Below are 17,855 nucleotides of genomic sequence, written 5' to 3'. Positions count from 1 at the left end.
TCACAATTGAGCTCAATCGATAGCTTGAGTTTGGGGTGAGGCTATCTGTTATAGATCTAGAGCTTTACGGTCCTTGTGAAATCAAAATGGACGTTTTTAGGCTTTTAGTATAATCTGCATTTAGAAGAAATATGCATTCAAAATTTACTGTCTCTTGCTGCATTCAAAATCGCATACTTAATGACAAAATCAAAACTTACTTCTGATTCACCAGTTTGTTTACGTAATCACGCAATTGTATGACGAAAACACCCAATAATGATGCAGATGTTTAAATGTCTAAATCAAATAAACGAGTCATAATCAACTCACCTTTTTACATAAACCATGAGAAACCATAAAAAAGCTTTAATTTCACTCCCTCATTCAAGTCAAGAACTACTGCCATCAGTGCCATCACTGTTATATTTGCAATACTTTTTATTTGTTATACTTTGTTTTTCAGCAAAAGACACCAGAAACATACTACCTCAGCAGACAGTCCTTAGCATGTCAGATATGTCCGAAAGACTGTTCTCAGTTCAATCTGAGCAGTCTTGGAGTGCTTGATTGAGATGGCAAAAATGGGCATCATTCATAGGATCATATTCTCTTGGATATCAGCTCATTTTGAGTAGGAGTGACTGTCAGGCACATCCGAAAGTGAGTTTTGATTGAGTAACTTGTAGATCTGTGCAGACTCGAGTTGCGAACTGTTTCAGACAGTTCAGTCCAATTTGGTCAATTGGCTCTTCCAGTTCACTAATAAGAACCAGTTCAAAAGAATGATTCAGGACATCACTATTGCAAATATGGCCGACGAATGAACTGACTCTCCTTGAAATGGACTTTGATACTAGACTTTATCTTAGTTACCATGCTTTTTTGCTGAAAAAATGAATCATGGCTGACATGCTTTTGCATTATGCTGCATCCACGCCGTTAGGTTCATTTTGACTGCTGTATCAGTCTGCGCTGCATAAACAAAAAAATGTGTGCTCCTTTAACAGAAGCCATATAGAGTTTGCCTGTTTGCCTTGAGGCATGCATCCTGAAAGAGCATCGAACATGTTTGCTGCCGTTTAAAAGGTTTGCTGGATAACCTGCCACATAAGCATAATTATGCAAACAAGCATGCTGGTTAACATTCAGAGGAGGAGTTTTGTCGACCTCCGCTGGTATAAGATCATTAGCATAATGCGTCTTAATATTCACAAGCTCTGAGAGAGTGGAAAAAAGAAGAGGTCGCCAGTAAGAAAACAAATGAAAGACTAGCTGTATTAATATGTCTAATGCTTTTGGAATGGGATGCATTTATGCAAAGGAGCGGTGCGAGTTCACAGCGGGGTTTCGTTTTGATCTGAGGGCGATCGATAATGCATTTCACTGTGGAGAAACTCAGTATCAAAGTCCTCGAGGTAAACCAATCATCGCAGATCTTCCACAGTCCCATTAGAGCTTAAAATGGCACCAAATGGCAAATCAGTCTAACCATGTCCATCATCATTTATATTACATGCTGCTTAATTGATTTTGTAGAAAGCAGGTGATGGATAATGATTGAGTTTTAAGAGCACATGAAAAGTCTAGCATCAATTGACGTGCCCAGATGTACGAGTTTTGTTAAGCAGTCAGCCATATAGGACTGAGATCTATCTAATTATTTTAATATCAATGATACTATCAGATTAATACACATGTATCATCTGCATTTTGGGTTTTGTAGTAGCAGTGGACTTCAACTTTATTTTGCACTCACTATGGGACGACTATAACGCACAACTCTCTTATCAATTGGCTGCATTATGCAAAAACAGGTTATGGGGTCCTGGCTGATATGTGACATATTACATTGAAAACAAAACAGAAGTAAAACATGGATTCTCTGGAACAATAAGGTTGCGTTCAAACTGGCAGGATACTAGGACAATAGTCCCACCTTTTTCCTGCGGCTTTCCCAAAGTTCCTTCCAGGCTACACTGTTGCGCTGATAACAGATAAAGAGGGATCGCCCATTTTTACCAACTTCCTGTTTTTAGACTTTTTCTGTACAGATCATATTTTTGATTCCTTTTGTCCAGCCCTGAGTGATGATGTTTTTGAGGAGCCACAAATGTGTTATCATTGATAAAACAGTGAACACAAATAAAACAGTTCTCTGCTGTCAACGCTCTGGATGTGTTGGCTTTTACTGCACTTCATCAATATTCGGATGGGTTGTGAACCTTCATGCATCTTTACCTATTTGCACAAAAATAGCTGAAAATGCTTTAATGTTGTGTCAACTATAGCACAAACATGCATTTAGAAATATATAGACTACCATTTTAATGTTTTTGAGTCCAAGGCTGCATTTGTTTGATTAACAAATACAGTAAAAACAGTAACATTGTGAAATATTAATACAATTTAAAAATAACTTCTATTTGAATATTTATTTAATGCAATTTATTTCTTTGATGTCAAAGCTGAGTTTTCAGCCTCATTACTCCAGGCTTCAGTGTCACATGATCCAGAAACCATTCTTAAATGCTGATAAGGGCTCAATAAACATTTATTATTATTATCAACCTTGAAAACAGTTGTGCTGCTTAATATTTTTGTGGGAACTGTGATTCTTTGATGAATAGAGTGCAAAAGAACAGCATTATATATATATATATATATATATATATATATATATATATATATATATATATATATATATATATATATATAGTCTATAAGTCTGTTTTTTATCAGTTTAATGCATCCTTGCTGAATAAATATATTCATTTCTTTTTTCTTTTTTTTAAAGCCTAACTGACCCCAAACTTTAGAACGGATTGAACAAACAAACAAAAATACATGTTGGCACAGTTCTGGAGTTGTTTTCAGTGCTGTGTGTCATTTAGGGTGAGGACTTTCTGAAGGATGTTAGTTCACTTCCCCGTGCCTTTACTGCATTTGCATAATTCAGATCATGTGCACTTAACCTTATACTCAAATATTGTCGACATTCTGTTGTTCTTAAAACAGCAGAACAAGGACAAGCAGACGAGAACAGCTTGCTAAAATAATACCCATAAACGTTGTTTACTAAAATGAGGTATCATGAATTGATGCATGAATTGTTTACGTGCTTACTGCCATTTCTACTGCGGTTTTGGCTTGTTTACATAGTTAGTAAGTATTCCCTGAGATCTGTCGGTGGCTGTCACTGATGTAGGTGGAAGAAGTTCAACAGCAGTTGTACAAACCCTGCACATGATTGCCCACACACAGCTCTGTTCAGCTCATCAAAGACCTTGTGTACGTTTCATGAGTCCTGAAAGGTGAGTCTAAATGGAGTCTGCCTGGCTAAGGACTTTTTAAATGTCAGTTTGCAGATGTGGATATATAAGGGCAATTTACACCAATTCCCATGTTGTGTGAGCAATTAGGTTGCCTTCCAGCATAGTACCATTCAAAACAGAAATGTTGATACTTCTCATTGTACTATTAATGCTGTAAAACACTGCCTCTAAATAAAATCGGAATTCATTCTAAAACAGACTTATAGATTTAGGTGGTTAGGAAACACAGCTATCTTGTTCAAACGTTCACAACAAACACCAACAGGGTGAACAACACACTGATCCAGTACAACCCAACAGCCATTGGAAGATGGTGTTTGCCAAGCTATACATTTAAATTTAGATGATGGCAGAAGGGTTATAGTGTTAGATATCGTTTTAATGATTCCAATTCCGATTCTTATCGCTCACGTTCGACGTGTCGACTGATTGGGATCCCTAAGCATGATCCCAATCAGTCGACTACGTCTCCATTCCCTCCTTAACCGAGACGTTATCATTCACATTTATTCTAAATCTTATCGCAAAACATTTCATTGTAGCTGAATACCAAAAATCGATAGGCTAAAGAATACTTACACAAAGAACTTTTGCCTACGGTTTAAAAATACCATAGCTAAAACAACTAGCCTAACTAATTTAAATTTCAAGCATTATTAAAAACAAGTAAACACTTAGTAATTAAAAAAGCACAAATAAACAAATTAGCAACCGAAAAAAATAAATACAACTGAACAAAGATACTATTGAAATAAATGGTGTTTAAGATTTTTAGGTAATTTAGTTACAAAAGTTATGCAAGCAAGAGAGAGTGAAGAGTTTTGTTGTTTGATTAACGTTATTAGAGACGGCAGCAGAAATAATAGGAGTTTAAGAGCTTCACGGATCACATGCGTTTTCTTTGTCAGCTGTTTACTTTCACTTTAGATATAACCGACTGTTTACAAGGATATTTTGGCATATTTTTGTGTGTATTTGTCTGTTCAAGTGCAAAAAGACACGGAAGTATCAGTATCGCACACTATACAGTATGAGAAATAAATATTAACAAAAACTACATTGAATTACAGGAAAATTACTAAAGTTTTTTTTATTTTCAGTTAATTGATATCCTAAGCCTGACTGTTGACATGCAATCTATTTCTGATGCCCAGTTTGATCGTCATCTACTGTAAAACAAACAACCACAGTTAGTGCAGGTACACTGCTGTACCTTTACAGCAGGTAAATCTGAAAACAGTGACATCTCAATAATAAACCAGCATGCAGGAAATCACAAATCATTTATGAGTTTAAAATAATTAAATAATTGAATCTCTCTTTATTGTTGTAAACAGTCTCAAACAAAAGTCATGAAGATTAAGCTTCCACGTTTTTAGCAAATCAAGCAAAAACATTTTTATCCAATGTGACTTACATTGCATTTGTTTGAATGAAATGAATATGTGCAGCATTAAAACTGAAATGAAAGTAATTTTGAAATTTGAGGAAATTTTTTAAAAATTCAAATCAAAATGAAATTAAAAACTAGTGAAATTGTTGAAAAAACGGACTGTGTGTGAGGTCTGTGTTGACATTTTTGACCTTGACCATCTTCTTTGAAAATGTAAAAATGCAGAAAGTTTTTGTGATGGCTAGGTTTAGAGCAGAGGTCGGGTCCTGGAGGGCCACTGTCCCCAAAAAAACGTGTGTGTGTGTAAAAAGTTCAGTAAGTTGTTGTGTCTACAGTAGCTATGTGTTGTAAAAAGCACCTGCTATTGTTATTTACCAAGGATATGGGACATTGTTGTTTCTCTAAGCTCTTGGATCTACCATAAATCTGAGTTGCTTGGCCCCTGCGGAACAGTGACTGGGTCGAGAGCCACCATTGGCACATTGATGAATCCCTTTAGACGTTCCAATCAATACGGCTTTATCTTCAGGCAGCCCGTGCAGACGCCCATGTTAGTTCACCTGAGGTCCTGAAGGACTGATCTGTGCGCAGTACATCAAAGCTCACTATCAGCTATAGCATGGTAGACAGCTACAATCTGCACTGGAGGCAGGAACCTCTCATTTTCCATGTCAGCTACAGATTACTGATCTATAGCCGACTCTCTCTCTTGGCTGCAGTGTTATATGTCATCTTTATCAAACATGATCTATGTCTCTGAAATGCAGCAGCTTTGGTTTATTCCATCAGTCAGTCAAGAGCAAAAAAAAAGAAAGAAAGAAAAAGAAATACAAGAACAGCGCAGCAGGGGGGCACAGATATATCACTATAAATGCAAATCACATCGCTAGGGAACTTTTGTACAGTATAAGAAATGATCCTATTCAACTGTTAAAAATCCAGTCCTTCCTTTCCAACTTTGGCACATCACACACCTGTACGCAAGTTTACGGATACTGTTTGCAAGGGCTGCTGAGGCATTAAATAGGGTTAATTAGTGCAAATGGGCAATCAGATTTCCCATCGATTGTGACGGTACAGATTGCCTTCCAGATAAATGAAATCCTATAACTCTGAGTCCTGGTGCAGATACTGATAATGCTGTTAGCGGCCATTAATGCTCTTCCGTAATTAGCTTATATCAAAGTAATTAAAACAATGACAGTGTAAAGTAATTATGTTACATGCTAACTCAATATTTCGTCCATGTTATCTCAACCTATATGCTCGATATCTTGTTTTCTCAGCATAATGGAAGACCCTTTCACCATTTTTGTACTTGTGGGTCATTGTCTTCATTATGTACTGAAGTGATTTCACGGAATGTCTTTGTTGATTGTGATTTACAAGACTAAAATAGGGATAAAAAGATAATAGATTATGTAATCATGAGATATTTATTGTAAATATATATATATTAACATATAATATTGAATTATGCGTTTTATTATATTCTGACCCTTTAAACACTTTAAAAAGCTGCAACAAAAATTAAATAAAAATATAAAAATAAAAGTTATTATTATTATTAATGACATTGAAAATCAGTTTCTCAAAAATCTAATGTATGTGATCACCCATTTGCAGTTTTAAAATTTAAAATAACTCTTCTTATTTTAATATATTTTAAAATGTAATTTATTCCTGTGACGACAGCTGAATTTTCTTCAGTGTCACGTGATTCTTTAGAAATCATTCTAAAATGCTGATTTGGTGCTCAAGAAACATTCATTACTATTATCAATGTTGAAAATAGTTGTGCTGATTAATATATAACTGATACATTAATTCAGGATTCTTTGATGAATAGAAAGTTTAAAAGAACAGCATTTACTTGAAATAAAATCCTTTGTAACAATGTAAAATTCTTTACTGTCACTTTTGATCAATTTAAAGTGTCCTTGTTGAATAAAAGTATTAATTATTGACTGACCACAAACTTTTGAATGGTAGTATATATAGTATATATAGACCATAACAACAACAAAAAAGTCTATAGTCTACTTAAACTATTACTTCATCAGTGTTATGCACTTGGACCTAACCTGAGGTCAAAGGTCGTTGGTGCTGAGGAGGTCATTGGTGGTGACTGTACAGCATTGATGGATCCCCCTGCGGGCCATTGACCTCAGCACCAGGAAGATGTTGAAGTGGAGGAGATCAATGAACACTCAAAGAGAGCAGTCAACACCTGCTGATACAAACACGGTTTGATAAACTCCGCTCAAGAGCATCCATCAATGAGCTGCAAAGAGATATTGAACTGCAGAGAGCTCAGGGAGTCGTGGGATTTCAATCACAACTACATGATTGTCATGCAATATAGCTAAAAAGGAGATGAGACTCACTGACTAAAGATAGAAAGAAAGAGACAGTGATTTGTAGGGCTGACTTACGATTTTTAATACTTAATTTTTATCAAAATCGATACTTAAATCCCAAGATTGATTTCTTAGTCTATGGTGTTTTTGGATGATGTGTGAACAAAACTTCACTAAACATTTGTAGCGTGCTTCCCATCTAATAATCACAATAAGCTTTGTGCTTTGTTATATTTTTGCTTTGTGCTTTGTTATATATATGAAACAGTCTCAGCTTTCAAATTCTTTCAATTTGACCTTAAAATTCAAACAATAAATCTTTAATGTGGCATGACAGATCGCTGTAGTGCCTCAGGTCAAGCGGCACGTGAACCGATCACCTCTTCTTCGTTACTTAGTTATAGCACGAAATAAACTTGAATGAACATCAGAAGGTATGTTGAAAGAAACAATACAACTTATTGAAGTCACTTATGTAATCACTTAATCAGTGTTTTGCAGAAAGACGTCAATAAAACAGCTTGCAAACAATTCACGTAATGTTACATTTACCTCAGAAAAGCCATTCAATGACCATAGCTTATTAGTCAGCTTGGAAAAAATAACTCTAGAGAGGAGAATTTTTAATAAATATATCCATTAGATTCCATATTCATTATATTCTTGAGTATTGAGTAACATGTTAGTAATGTCTCATTTATTGAATGTTTGAATAAATTTGTAATGAAAAGCTTTTAATTAAAGTTATGACAGCCACCATTAAATTATTTTTATTTATATTGCAACAACAAATTGGAGAACCATTAAAAAAGTTGATATAAAAACTTAATACTAAATAATAAAACTTATAAACAATTTAACTGTGCAATTTAAATGTTAGTGTACAACATAACATTTGAGTGTTATTATATCTAAAAAATAATGAGAAAATAAATTTGAACTGGTTAATTTTAACCTTATTTTAGTAATGCACCAAATGACAGTATATTTATAGTTTACAAAATAGTTTATGGATCAGTTTGTGGATCAGAATCTAACTGATTCATGAAATCTGTCAATACGCAGGCCTAGTGATTAAAGAAAAGGAAGGTGGTTTTAACCTCAAAGATTTGCCAATCCACAAGAGACCAAGATGGGGAAATAAGCTAAAAATGAAGAAAACATGACTATCTGATGAAGTCATGCATCCTGCTGAGTGTGAATACAGGTTTATTCACACACACACACATGAAAACACACATACACAAGTAGAAAGCAAGGAAAAGAGTGTTAGCCAAAACTGTGTGTGTGTGTCATGGGTGATAGTGCTGTGCTAATAACCAGCTGTGTTGGACAACATCAGCCTCCTGCCTTATTGAATGGAAAAAGGTGTCAAAACTGATCATTCACTTACAAGTGACTAAGACAGCAGATCGTAATAGGATACTGACTCACTCCCAAAACACAGAGCAGATGAAAACGCTTTCTCAGCGCTGGAAAACAGCGCTTCACGAATACAAGACTCGGGAGTAAAGGTCTCCAGGGTCGGCCACTGTGGAATGTGACGCTGCCTGAAGTCGACAGCCCTAATTGTAAACATCTGAGAGGGCTTGTGATCTGTCACCAGGCAACATTGGCTAGATGGCAACGTTGGCCTAAACGACGTCTGTTAGAATCAGAGCTCTGTCAATCACAGGACGCCGTGGAGTCTAATTTTACATACGCTGAGGATGTTCTGAGCTAGCGTGCCCATCTGATGGAGTGGCCTTAATTTAATTCAAGTGAATTAGTAAATATTTCCATTAGCAGTGGATTTGGAGTTTCTAGGTGCCCTGGATGTACATTATGTATAATGAATTTGGTTGTTGTTGTCGACTTTTAATAACTGTGCACAGGTGCCCTCTACATAACCAGTCTTTAATTAAGGAAAAATCTTGCATTTAGAAGCTCTGGGCTCATGTAATTTGAATGCTAGATCACAGAATGGATGCAAAATGAGCTTTTAAAGGGGTCATGAACTGCATTTTTTATAATAAGGTCCACTTATGATGTTATCAAATTTTTACATAAAAAAAACATCCTAATTTAGAAGTACTGTAATAAGCTATTTTCTATCCTGGTTTGACCGTCTCTTTCGAACACTTCGTTTTGATTCGCATTCAAAACTTGGAAGTAAACTCCCTCTGCTATGATTGGGTAACAGTTTTGCATATTAAAATAATTTTGTCGTTGTAACATTGTTTTGAAAACTTTCGACGTTGAAAAGTATCTTGCAACATAGTTGAAACATTTGCCTACAGAGTGCTACATTTATGCCTATTACATATGCTTTATCAGTCTTGGTTGTGGCAAATAAAGTTTAAGCACTTTTTGTTATAGTTGACGAATGATAACTTGTGATAACTTCATGTGAATGTTAGGAATGAATGTGCCACTGTTTGTCACACTGTCATTCTTATAGGCTATTCATACTTCATACTATTCAATAAAGTGAAAAACATACAGTGCTATGCATAAGTTTAGACACCCATACTAAAGTTGACTAAAAAGTTGACTCTCTCTCTCTCTCTCTCTCTTTAATTCCTTGGCCTTTGGAATTAAAATAGCCCCACATCATCACACAGCCTTCACCATACCTAGAGATTGGCATGGTTTTATTTCAGTTAGCCTAATAGCTAGTTTGATTTGCATTGAGAGATGATCTTATGGAAAGTACCCCATGCCAATCTCTAGGTATGGTGAAGGCTATGTGATGATGTGGGGCTATTTTAATTCCAAAGGCCAAGGGAACTTTATCAGGATGCATAGTATCCTGGATCCATGAAGTAACTGGCCTTTAAAAATAAAAATCTGCCTGCCTCTATGGGAATTTAACATAGGGGTGTCCAAACTTATGCACCCTGCATTTTAAGGAAGAACATTTATTTATTTACGATACATTATTCATTCACAAAGAAAATTGGTGTCCTTAAAGGTTGGATTTTTCCTAATTTTTTAAATTAAGGCATTAAGTTCAGTTTCCAAAAGATGATTTTTTATTCCTCTTTTTAGTCAACTTTAGCATGGGTGTCTAAACTTATGCATAGCACTGTATATGTTGTGTTTTAAATAAAATGAAACGTGTTGTAATGTCTTACTGATGACAAAACAGATGTCACTCATTGAAGCTTTTATTCAGGATTAAATGGCTTAGATCAAAACAATAACAAAAGCAGCGTTCTCTACATGCTTTATTCTCATTAACTACATAAATGCTGAAGAAAAGGAAAGAACACAAATTACAACTATCAAAACTATTCACAGTATGACTGCGGCGCTACAGTATAACTACTCTTGTAATCCTCAGACACATCTCTATCGTATTGTTGCTGGAGTAATCCTGTGTTTGCGTCTGTCTCGTATTTACTACTACATGACATGCGCAAATCGGTGAGTGGGGCTACTGAGCAAATGTAAAAGTAGACTTTGATCTTCTGCAGAGGCGGTCTTTCGTCACACTATGACGTAATAATGTGACAAAATCCGAAATGAGTCGTTTTCGAAGCTCGGTTTCAATAAAAGCTGTTTTTGGAAAAACGAGGAAGTTTTGAGTTCTGAAACTCAAAACAATGACCTCTTATATGTCAAAAGATCACGGTCATAATTTTTCCTACAAAGAAATTATGATCACATGCAAAAACAAGATAAATCAATAACTTATGTTGTAAGTGTATGTTTTTTCTTGTGAGCTTTTTTAAATAGTAAAATAAAACCTGTAGCTGTTGTTTGCCTTTTTTGACAAATCATTTTATCAGATAAATACCTTAACCAAGTTAAGTGTTTTGTTCCCCTCTCACATTAAAATATTTGAAAAAAAAAAAAAAAAAAAAGTTTTCCTCATATTTTTATGGTTTAATTGAAAAAGTCTTACTGACCCCAAACTTTTGAATGCTAGTGTGTATAAAATCCCAAAAACAAGTGGAGCTATACACAAAACATTAATTTTTTTCCTCATTTTCCTCATTAAATAGACTTCTAAGACTGACAAAGCATATCACACCATATAATTAACTCCTATTAATTAACCGTGACTCTCCTTCTTCCCCAGGAGAGTGATAGTCTGTGGTGGGATGCGTTTGCTACAGAGTTCTTTGAGGAGGATGCTACCTTGACCCTCTCCTTCTGTTTGGAGGATGGACCAAAAAGATACAGTAAGATTTAAGCCTTTTTCTTCTGCCATGTTGTCTTGTCTGCAATTGTGCTTGAACTGGTGCCAGTTAAAAAACAAGTAAGAGAGTACATTTTTGTGATATCGGGCCCTATAACGATCTAAGCGCATGGTCTAAAGCACAGGGCGCAAGTTCACTTAGGGCGTGTCCGAATCCACTTTTGCTAGTTTAACGATGGGAAAAATGGTCAGTCTATTTCTGTTGCCTCAAAATAGCAACGTGCCAACAATGCACCAGAACACACCTCGTTTTCAGACCAGCACGCCCATGGACGCACAAATGGGCGCAAATGCATTTGCTATTTAAACAACGTGGCGCAGGATGTGAAAATGATAACTGCGTCGGACTGAAACTAGCAAAAAACACTTGCGTCACGATTGCCGCTGGATTGTGCCGGGTGCAAGATAGGGCCCATTGTGCCTATGGAGTCTGAAAATGTTGGAAGATACCAGTCTTATAAAAATCAGTAGAGAACTTTGATTCAACTAAACCTGCCGGTTCCAGATTTTATTGACTTTTATTGCTCTTCCAGGGAACACGTTTTCAGAAACTGCCCCTAAATGTCACATGAAAACAACACGGGTGTCATATTGAGAACTATACTAAGAAAGTGTTGTAATTGGTAAACTGACTAATTATTTTATCTGCAGGTCTGCTAAAATTTGCCACTTTAAAAACCATTAGAGAGTTATTGTTTCAGTGAGCTCCCTAATGTAGTTTTGGCTGTATTTGCTAAAGCTCTGCTAGTCTGTCCATTTTTATTTTTTGGTGGTGGTGGTGGTGGTCTTTTTTTCTCTTCTGCGCACTTTCTCTCTCTCTCTCTCTCTCTCTCTCTCTCTCTCTCTCTCTCTCTCTCTCTATCTCTGATGATTTGAGCTGCGTTGTCTGTCCTTATTGAGTTCTCTGCTTTTGGTTAGTCATGCAGAACACTCTGCCTGTTGCAAAGAACGAGTGAGTCAAACATTGACTGAAGCCCCCTCCCTTCCCAGGGTTCTTTGTAGTGCTGATAAATTCAGAAATATATATTTTTATTATGCCAAATGAATATGCCATTTGACTGCATTACAATAGCTGCAGCTTTAGCCTATTTTCAAGACATGGCAGAATATGTTTCTTCATTTTGTGCAGTTTGAATTCTTATAATTGAACAAAGATGTAAAATTCAAACACTAAAATGTTTAATTTGTCATTTAAGATGTATTTTCCCCAATATAGTTTCAAAGGTTTTTTTTTTGCATGTTAAGTCTACATTTCAGAAAGTAATATTTTGTAATCTTCAGATATAGGCTAGTGTTTAAAAGTAGAAAGACCAAAAATCTTGCATCGGCTCCAGAGGCCTATAGGGAACCAATCCCCCATATCGATTGAAGGGGGAGTTCAGTCCGTCTCTTGTGACAGCTCATCTTTAGTCTTCAGAAATGACTCCTCTTAGTTTCAGCCACAAACATACACCCTCACTCCATCACTGTCACACACACACACACATACACAAGCACTGCATACTACATTTGCTCGGGTCCTTTATACATTTCTCGATCCTCACTCCACCAAGGATCATTAAGGATTTTCTGCTTCAGTATAGCCTCACATCAGTATGCTTGTTTATCCTTGCTTGTCTTTGTATGACATGTTTACAGTAATCACTGTTCAGGTTTTATTGAGTAACTCATTCCTCTGCTTTACATTGCAAGATATCAGATCAAAGATAATCTAATCCAATTTTTGTTCACCATGTCCTGATTTAATGTATTTACCTTTTATGAATTATTTATTCGAAATAAGGTCATATCGTACGCTTTCAGTGTCTCATTTTTAATGCACTCTCTGGAATACTTGATTCTGTGGTCAGATGTTTTACTAACCTGTATAATTGATTTGGTGTCCTTGGTAACCTTAGCGGAAGCTTTAAGATAATCTACAAGTAAACTAATAAAATAATTGAATCTTAAATCAATATGCACATTTATTTATTTATTTGGTAAGTAGCCGAATAAACAGGATAATGTACAGTCTGTAGCAAGTCATTATTGTAAATAGGTAATAACAAGGACTCTGATTGAACATGTTTTGTTCTTTTAACCTTAGATCTAAATTTAATGTCATACTAAAATATTTTATATTTTATGTTAGTAAAATAAATATGAAGAATCTCAATAATATCTTTGTTTTAATATATCTTTGTTGAATAAATGTAATTAAAGGCTTAACATTAATATGATGGTTATAAAAATTCTCAGCAGATTCCTTCAATACTGAGAAATGTCCTCAAACCATCTCCAAACATTTCAAAATATCCCTTACAAGCAGAAAAACAAGAGGCATTGAAGCTTAAGATGCAAGGACTTTGCACTTATTCACACAAACATGTACGATGCAAGATGTGGGCGTTATTTCACCGCAGTACCATTGTGTAGGGATGGATAATGGATAGATTATTGAAATACATTAGTTTAAATGGCCTCACTTTCTCTGTCTCTTTTCTATTTCTCTCAATCTCATTCTCCAGGACAAGTATTTTCCTTCTAGTTCACTCTCATTTCTTGTTTCCTCTGCTTGTAATAATGTATCATAATGTATGTGTTTGTTTAACATTATTATATATTTATATCTATTTTAATAAAGTAATTAAAATAATAATTTATGTAGCCTATACTACATCTATAACATATTTTACCCAATATTATTGTATACTATTTTTATGCACATTAGAATGTGTCATTAGCTTAGTGATATTAGTTCACAATATCAAACTCCATTGAAATCAATAGTGGATCAAGTCCCCTGTATGCTTCACGTAAGAGCGTGGAGCGTGGAGATTCTGCCATGTACAGTAGACCGTTCCAAATCAGTCACTTACGCATTTCCATTACGCCTTAGTCTTAGAAGGCAGCTGCGTATGTTAGTAGGCTAGAAACAGAAACTCACTTGTCTATGGAATAGGACTTCATTTGAAAAATACCACCACATTTACCATCTGAAGAAAGGAATCTTACAAATGAACATTTTGGCTCATTGATCTGCAGCACCTAAACCTGAACAGAAGACCATCACCGATACTGTAGCCTGTTTCTGTTTTTAGCGCAATTTTCCAACGGCAAAATTGCGATTGTTAACTCATGATTTCTGTTCTGTCTGTGCGCACCAATCTTGCACTTCTATCTCCTCCTCAACCAGACCACCTAGAGACTTCGGGTTTTCGGCATTATGTTAAGGAAGGTCTAATCTCGGGAACGCACACAAAAAAAAAAAAAAAAAACATAAAAAGATTTACTATCTCTTAGTGTTGTGATCCCATGACGTCAGAAAATTGCGCTAAAACACTCACTGAGTTTTTATTACTTGTTTTTAGCTGATTCCTGAAATAATGTGAAGTGCTTTAGTTCAGTTTCTTCTTCACATTTCTCCTCATGGACATTTATTAGCGGGGGAATAATTAATATCTGATCTGAAACACTGTTCTTGTTTTGGGTTGAGGCAAGGCCAGGACGAATTTCAAAGCATGATGCAATGCCCTTGTAACTGTGATACCCTAGAAAACTTCCACCACTGAACTGCAACACTTCATCAGACAATAACAAACAAAACAAAGAGGAATGTATTAGCGGATTTGGATGAAGACTGGAATCTGCTTTGCTTTTGGTTGCCGTTGCTTTAGAATGGCATCTGCGTCAATGATTCAATTTCAATTCAAGTCAAAAAGCTGTGGACATTACACTCATTAATCAGGTTCGAATTGAATCAAACATGTTATAAGCCCCAGTGAAATTTCACTGATAAATCTCGAAGATGATTACCATTTACCGACCTGAGAAGCTTGAAAATAATTCCAGCAATCATGCCAAGTGTTCTTTTGTATTCTGCTATATGTTGATATTGTAAATCAGGGCTGTCGATGCGCAAAACCTAAGTAGATCGATGCTTTGGGAAACTCAGCCCAGAACTAGTGATGCCCAATTTGAATTTGGATTTTATGATAAACAAATGCATGAGAAACTTGTGAATGTTTCTGTATTACAGGTCAAACATTTTCCATCAAACAGTACCAAAACACCAGCAGTGTACAGTGTAACTTTATGGTTAGATTCATGTTGTCTATTAATGTACCATGGTGCACCTGGTACCCTCACTGTACTGCTACGTTAGGCTGCTTTTTTGAACTAAAAATTGCACTGTTATTGGGTGTTTTGATAGTGGTTTGTAGCTCATAGGTACAGTAACGTCACACATAGGAGTAATGAAGAAAATGTAAAAATGTTGTTCCCAAAGTGACTAGAATTGAACACTTTATGCTGTTGTTGGTGCCTGACACCTGTGCCTGCTACAAAATTGTTACATGCTGAGTGGCCATTGCCTAATGCTAATATGAAGCTGACATGCTCTTTTACTTTTTATTGCTTTTGAACGTCTTTGTGTTTGTTTGGGGTTACAAGCGATTTAGCTCTTTTCATGTACTGTATTTTACCTACAATATCTGCACAAGTCCAACGTCACATGTCATTGTTTCTGGGTCAATAAGATGCCAAAAGCAAGCAACAAATTATGCTAATGTACACTCACAATACTACCAAAAAAATCATGATCCTAACCTTTATCGCCATACCAAAATTTAAAATGGCCAGACAGGGATTCATTTTTTATGAATCATTAAATTGTTGGTGTCCGGGATGACCCCAAAGAATGTATAAACACTGTAAGTTTTAATATGCTTAGCTTAAAATGTGTGAAATGAATAAACAGTGCTCATAAACAGTTGTTGAGATTGTATTCTCAATTGAAAGGAGTAAAGGCTTGGACCCGGAAACAGTATTCCTTTCGTCATGGCTTAAAGCAGATATAGTAGGGAAGTTTGCCTCCGCATTCATCCCAGTCATCTGCTGCTACATACTTTCCCAAACCACAATTATGCTTCTAGTCATTTCAATAGGAATTCAAGTTGGTCATGTGAATTTGCTGAAATTTTGCTAATGTGACCACACTTCTACTGAGAACAGGCAGTACAGAATGAGATAGGAGCCGTTCCCACAGTACTCAAGAAACACTATCCGTCTGTAAAGGCTAATGTTTTATGTATTTGTGTAGTGGAGAAGAGTGCCTTATTCTAGTATTTGTTGTCATCTTTTATAACATGAGAATTTTGTCCAAAAAAAGCACACACATAGCTACAGTAAACTTTACAACCTATCCACCTTATTGCTGACGACCTTACTGCGTTTTGAATTATGGGTGGCACTTCCAGTTTGGGGAACATCCATTCAAAAAGGCTGAAACAAATCATTTCAAATCATAAGGTTGCCCTACAAATAAAGATGATCCGTCAGTTTGACTGGAGGAGCTGTCAATTTTCCTTCATGATTTACTTTCAGGCATCATGAGAATAACGTTATACTTGGTATTTTAACGTGACATGTTATAACAAGAATATCTATGGCAAGAGCTCTTTTCAGTCACTGCATTCTTTTCCTCGTGATTATTTTCCTTTTTCCTTTTGCAATTCGCTGTAAAAGTATGAAAAAGGACAACATATACTGCACATTTGTGGTCTGTTCTCCCGAATTTAATTTACGATACATTCCATTAATAATTCACTGGAATTCACGAAGAATCTCGTTATTCTCCTCAAATCCTCACGTCTCTTTCCAGGTTTGTTTTCACAGGTAAATACAATTTATTATAATCTGTCAAAATGACGGAAATCACTTTGAAATAGTATCACGTAATGCTGAAGTTAATGAATATTTTTGATTAAGGCAACATAAGTTACATAATACAGATATATATATTATTATATAATAATTATTATTGTTATCGTCTGTTATTGCTGTGGAAAGACTCGCGCTTTTGAGGTTATTTGGTCTGTTGAATTACCTTGTTGATGCTTTTACACTTTTAAATTTCCTTTTAATGTTCGATGGTTGAAGGGAGAGTAGATTAATGTCATCTCATTGTGACACTTTTTTAACATATTGCGTTCATAGAGCGAGCCTTTTCACTGATTGTTTACAGCTTAAAGGTAGTTACACCCATAATTTGCGCAAAGCGTCATGGGGCGTAGGAATAAGGTGGATAAGTTAATGGAAATGTAATGTGATGCACTTACAGCCTCAGATGTGGCCATTCTAATGATGGAAAGAACATGTATGTCTGAAATTCACTGGTTTAAAACCTTGTAACTCCATTGGAGCTTGATTTTGACACCTGCAAGTGTCTGACCGTATATCAAGACACAATATAACTAAAAATAAGCCATAATATCAATAAGACTGTGTTTAATTATTTAAAAAATACAGTGTTTTTTCCACTTCCTGAAAAGTAGTGGTTTCGGACATACAAGGTTTCCACCCGACAGCGATAATTAATTGCCAGTCCTAGATTACATAAACGTTTCAAACTTTTTTGAGGTGGAGAGTCTATTGTTTAAGATGACTTGTGAAGGAAAACACAGCAAAGAGAGACCGAGCGAGCTGTGATTGACAGTGTGGGGGGTTGAGCAGGCTCAGCTGCAGTCCGGCGCTGGCAAAGACACAGGTCTCCGATGACTGACAGCCCAAGTTTCAAAACAACCTCGAGATGGTCTCTGTGTGTTTTTATATGAGCGCTCTCG

At 35.8% G+C, this 17,855-nt stretch overlaps 1 protein-coding gene across 2 annotated transcripts in view; it reads left to right on the top strand.

Moving 5' to 3' along the window:
* ldb2a (LIM domain binding 2a) overlaps positions 1-17,855 on the top strand; it is a 57,793-nt gene that overhangs the window by 3,516 nt on the left and 36,422 nt on the right. For both annotated transcript variants that reach the window (XM_079892400.1, XM_079892401.1), the window contains exon 2: positions 11,134-11,236. In XM_079892400.1, coding sequence (XP_079748526.1) covers positions 11,134-11,236 — 103 coding nt within the window. The remainder of the gene's footprint in view (positions 1-11,133; positions 11,237-17,855) is intronic.

Source organism: Squalius cephalus (assembly GCF_949319135.1).
Source record: "Squalius cephalus genome assembly, chromosome: 14".
Lineage (NCBI taxonomy): Eukaryota > Metazoa > Chordata > Actinopteri > Cypriniformes > Leuciscidae > Squalius > Squalius cephalus.
Note: the sequence above shows the minus strand (reverse complement) of the source record. Positions and strands in the feature narration are given on the sequence as shown.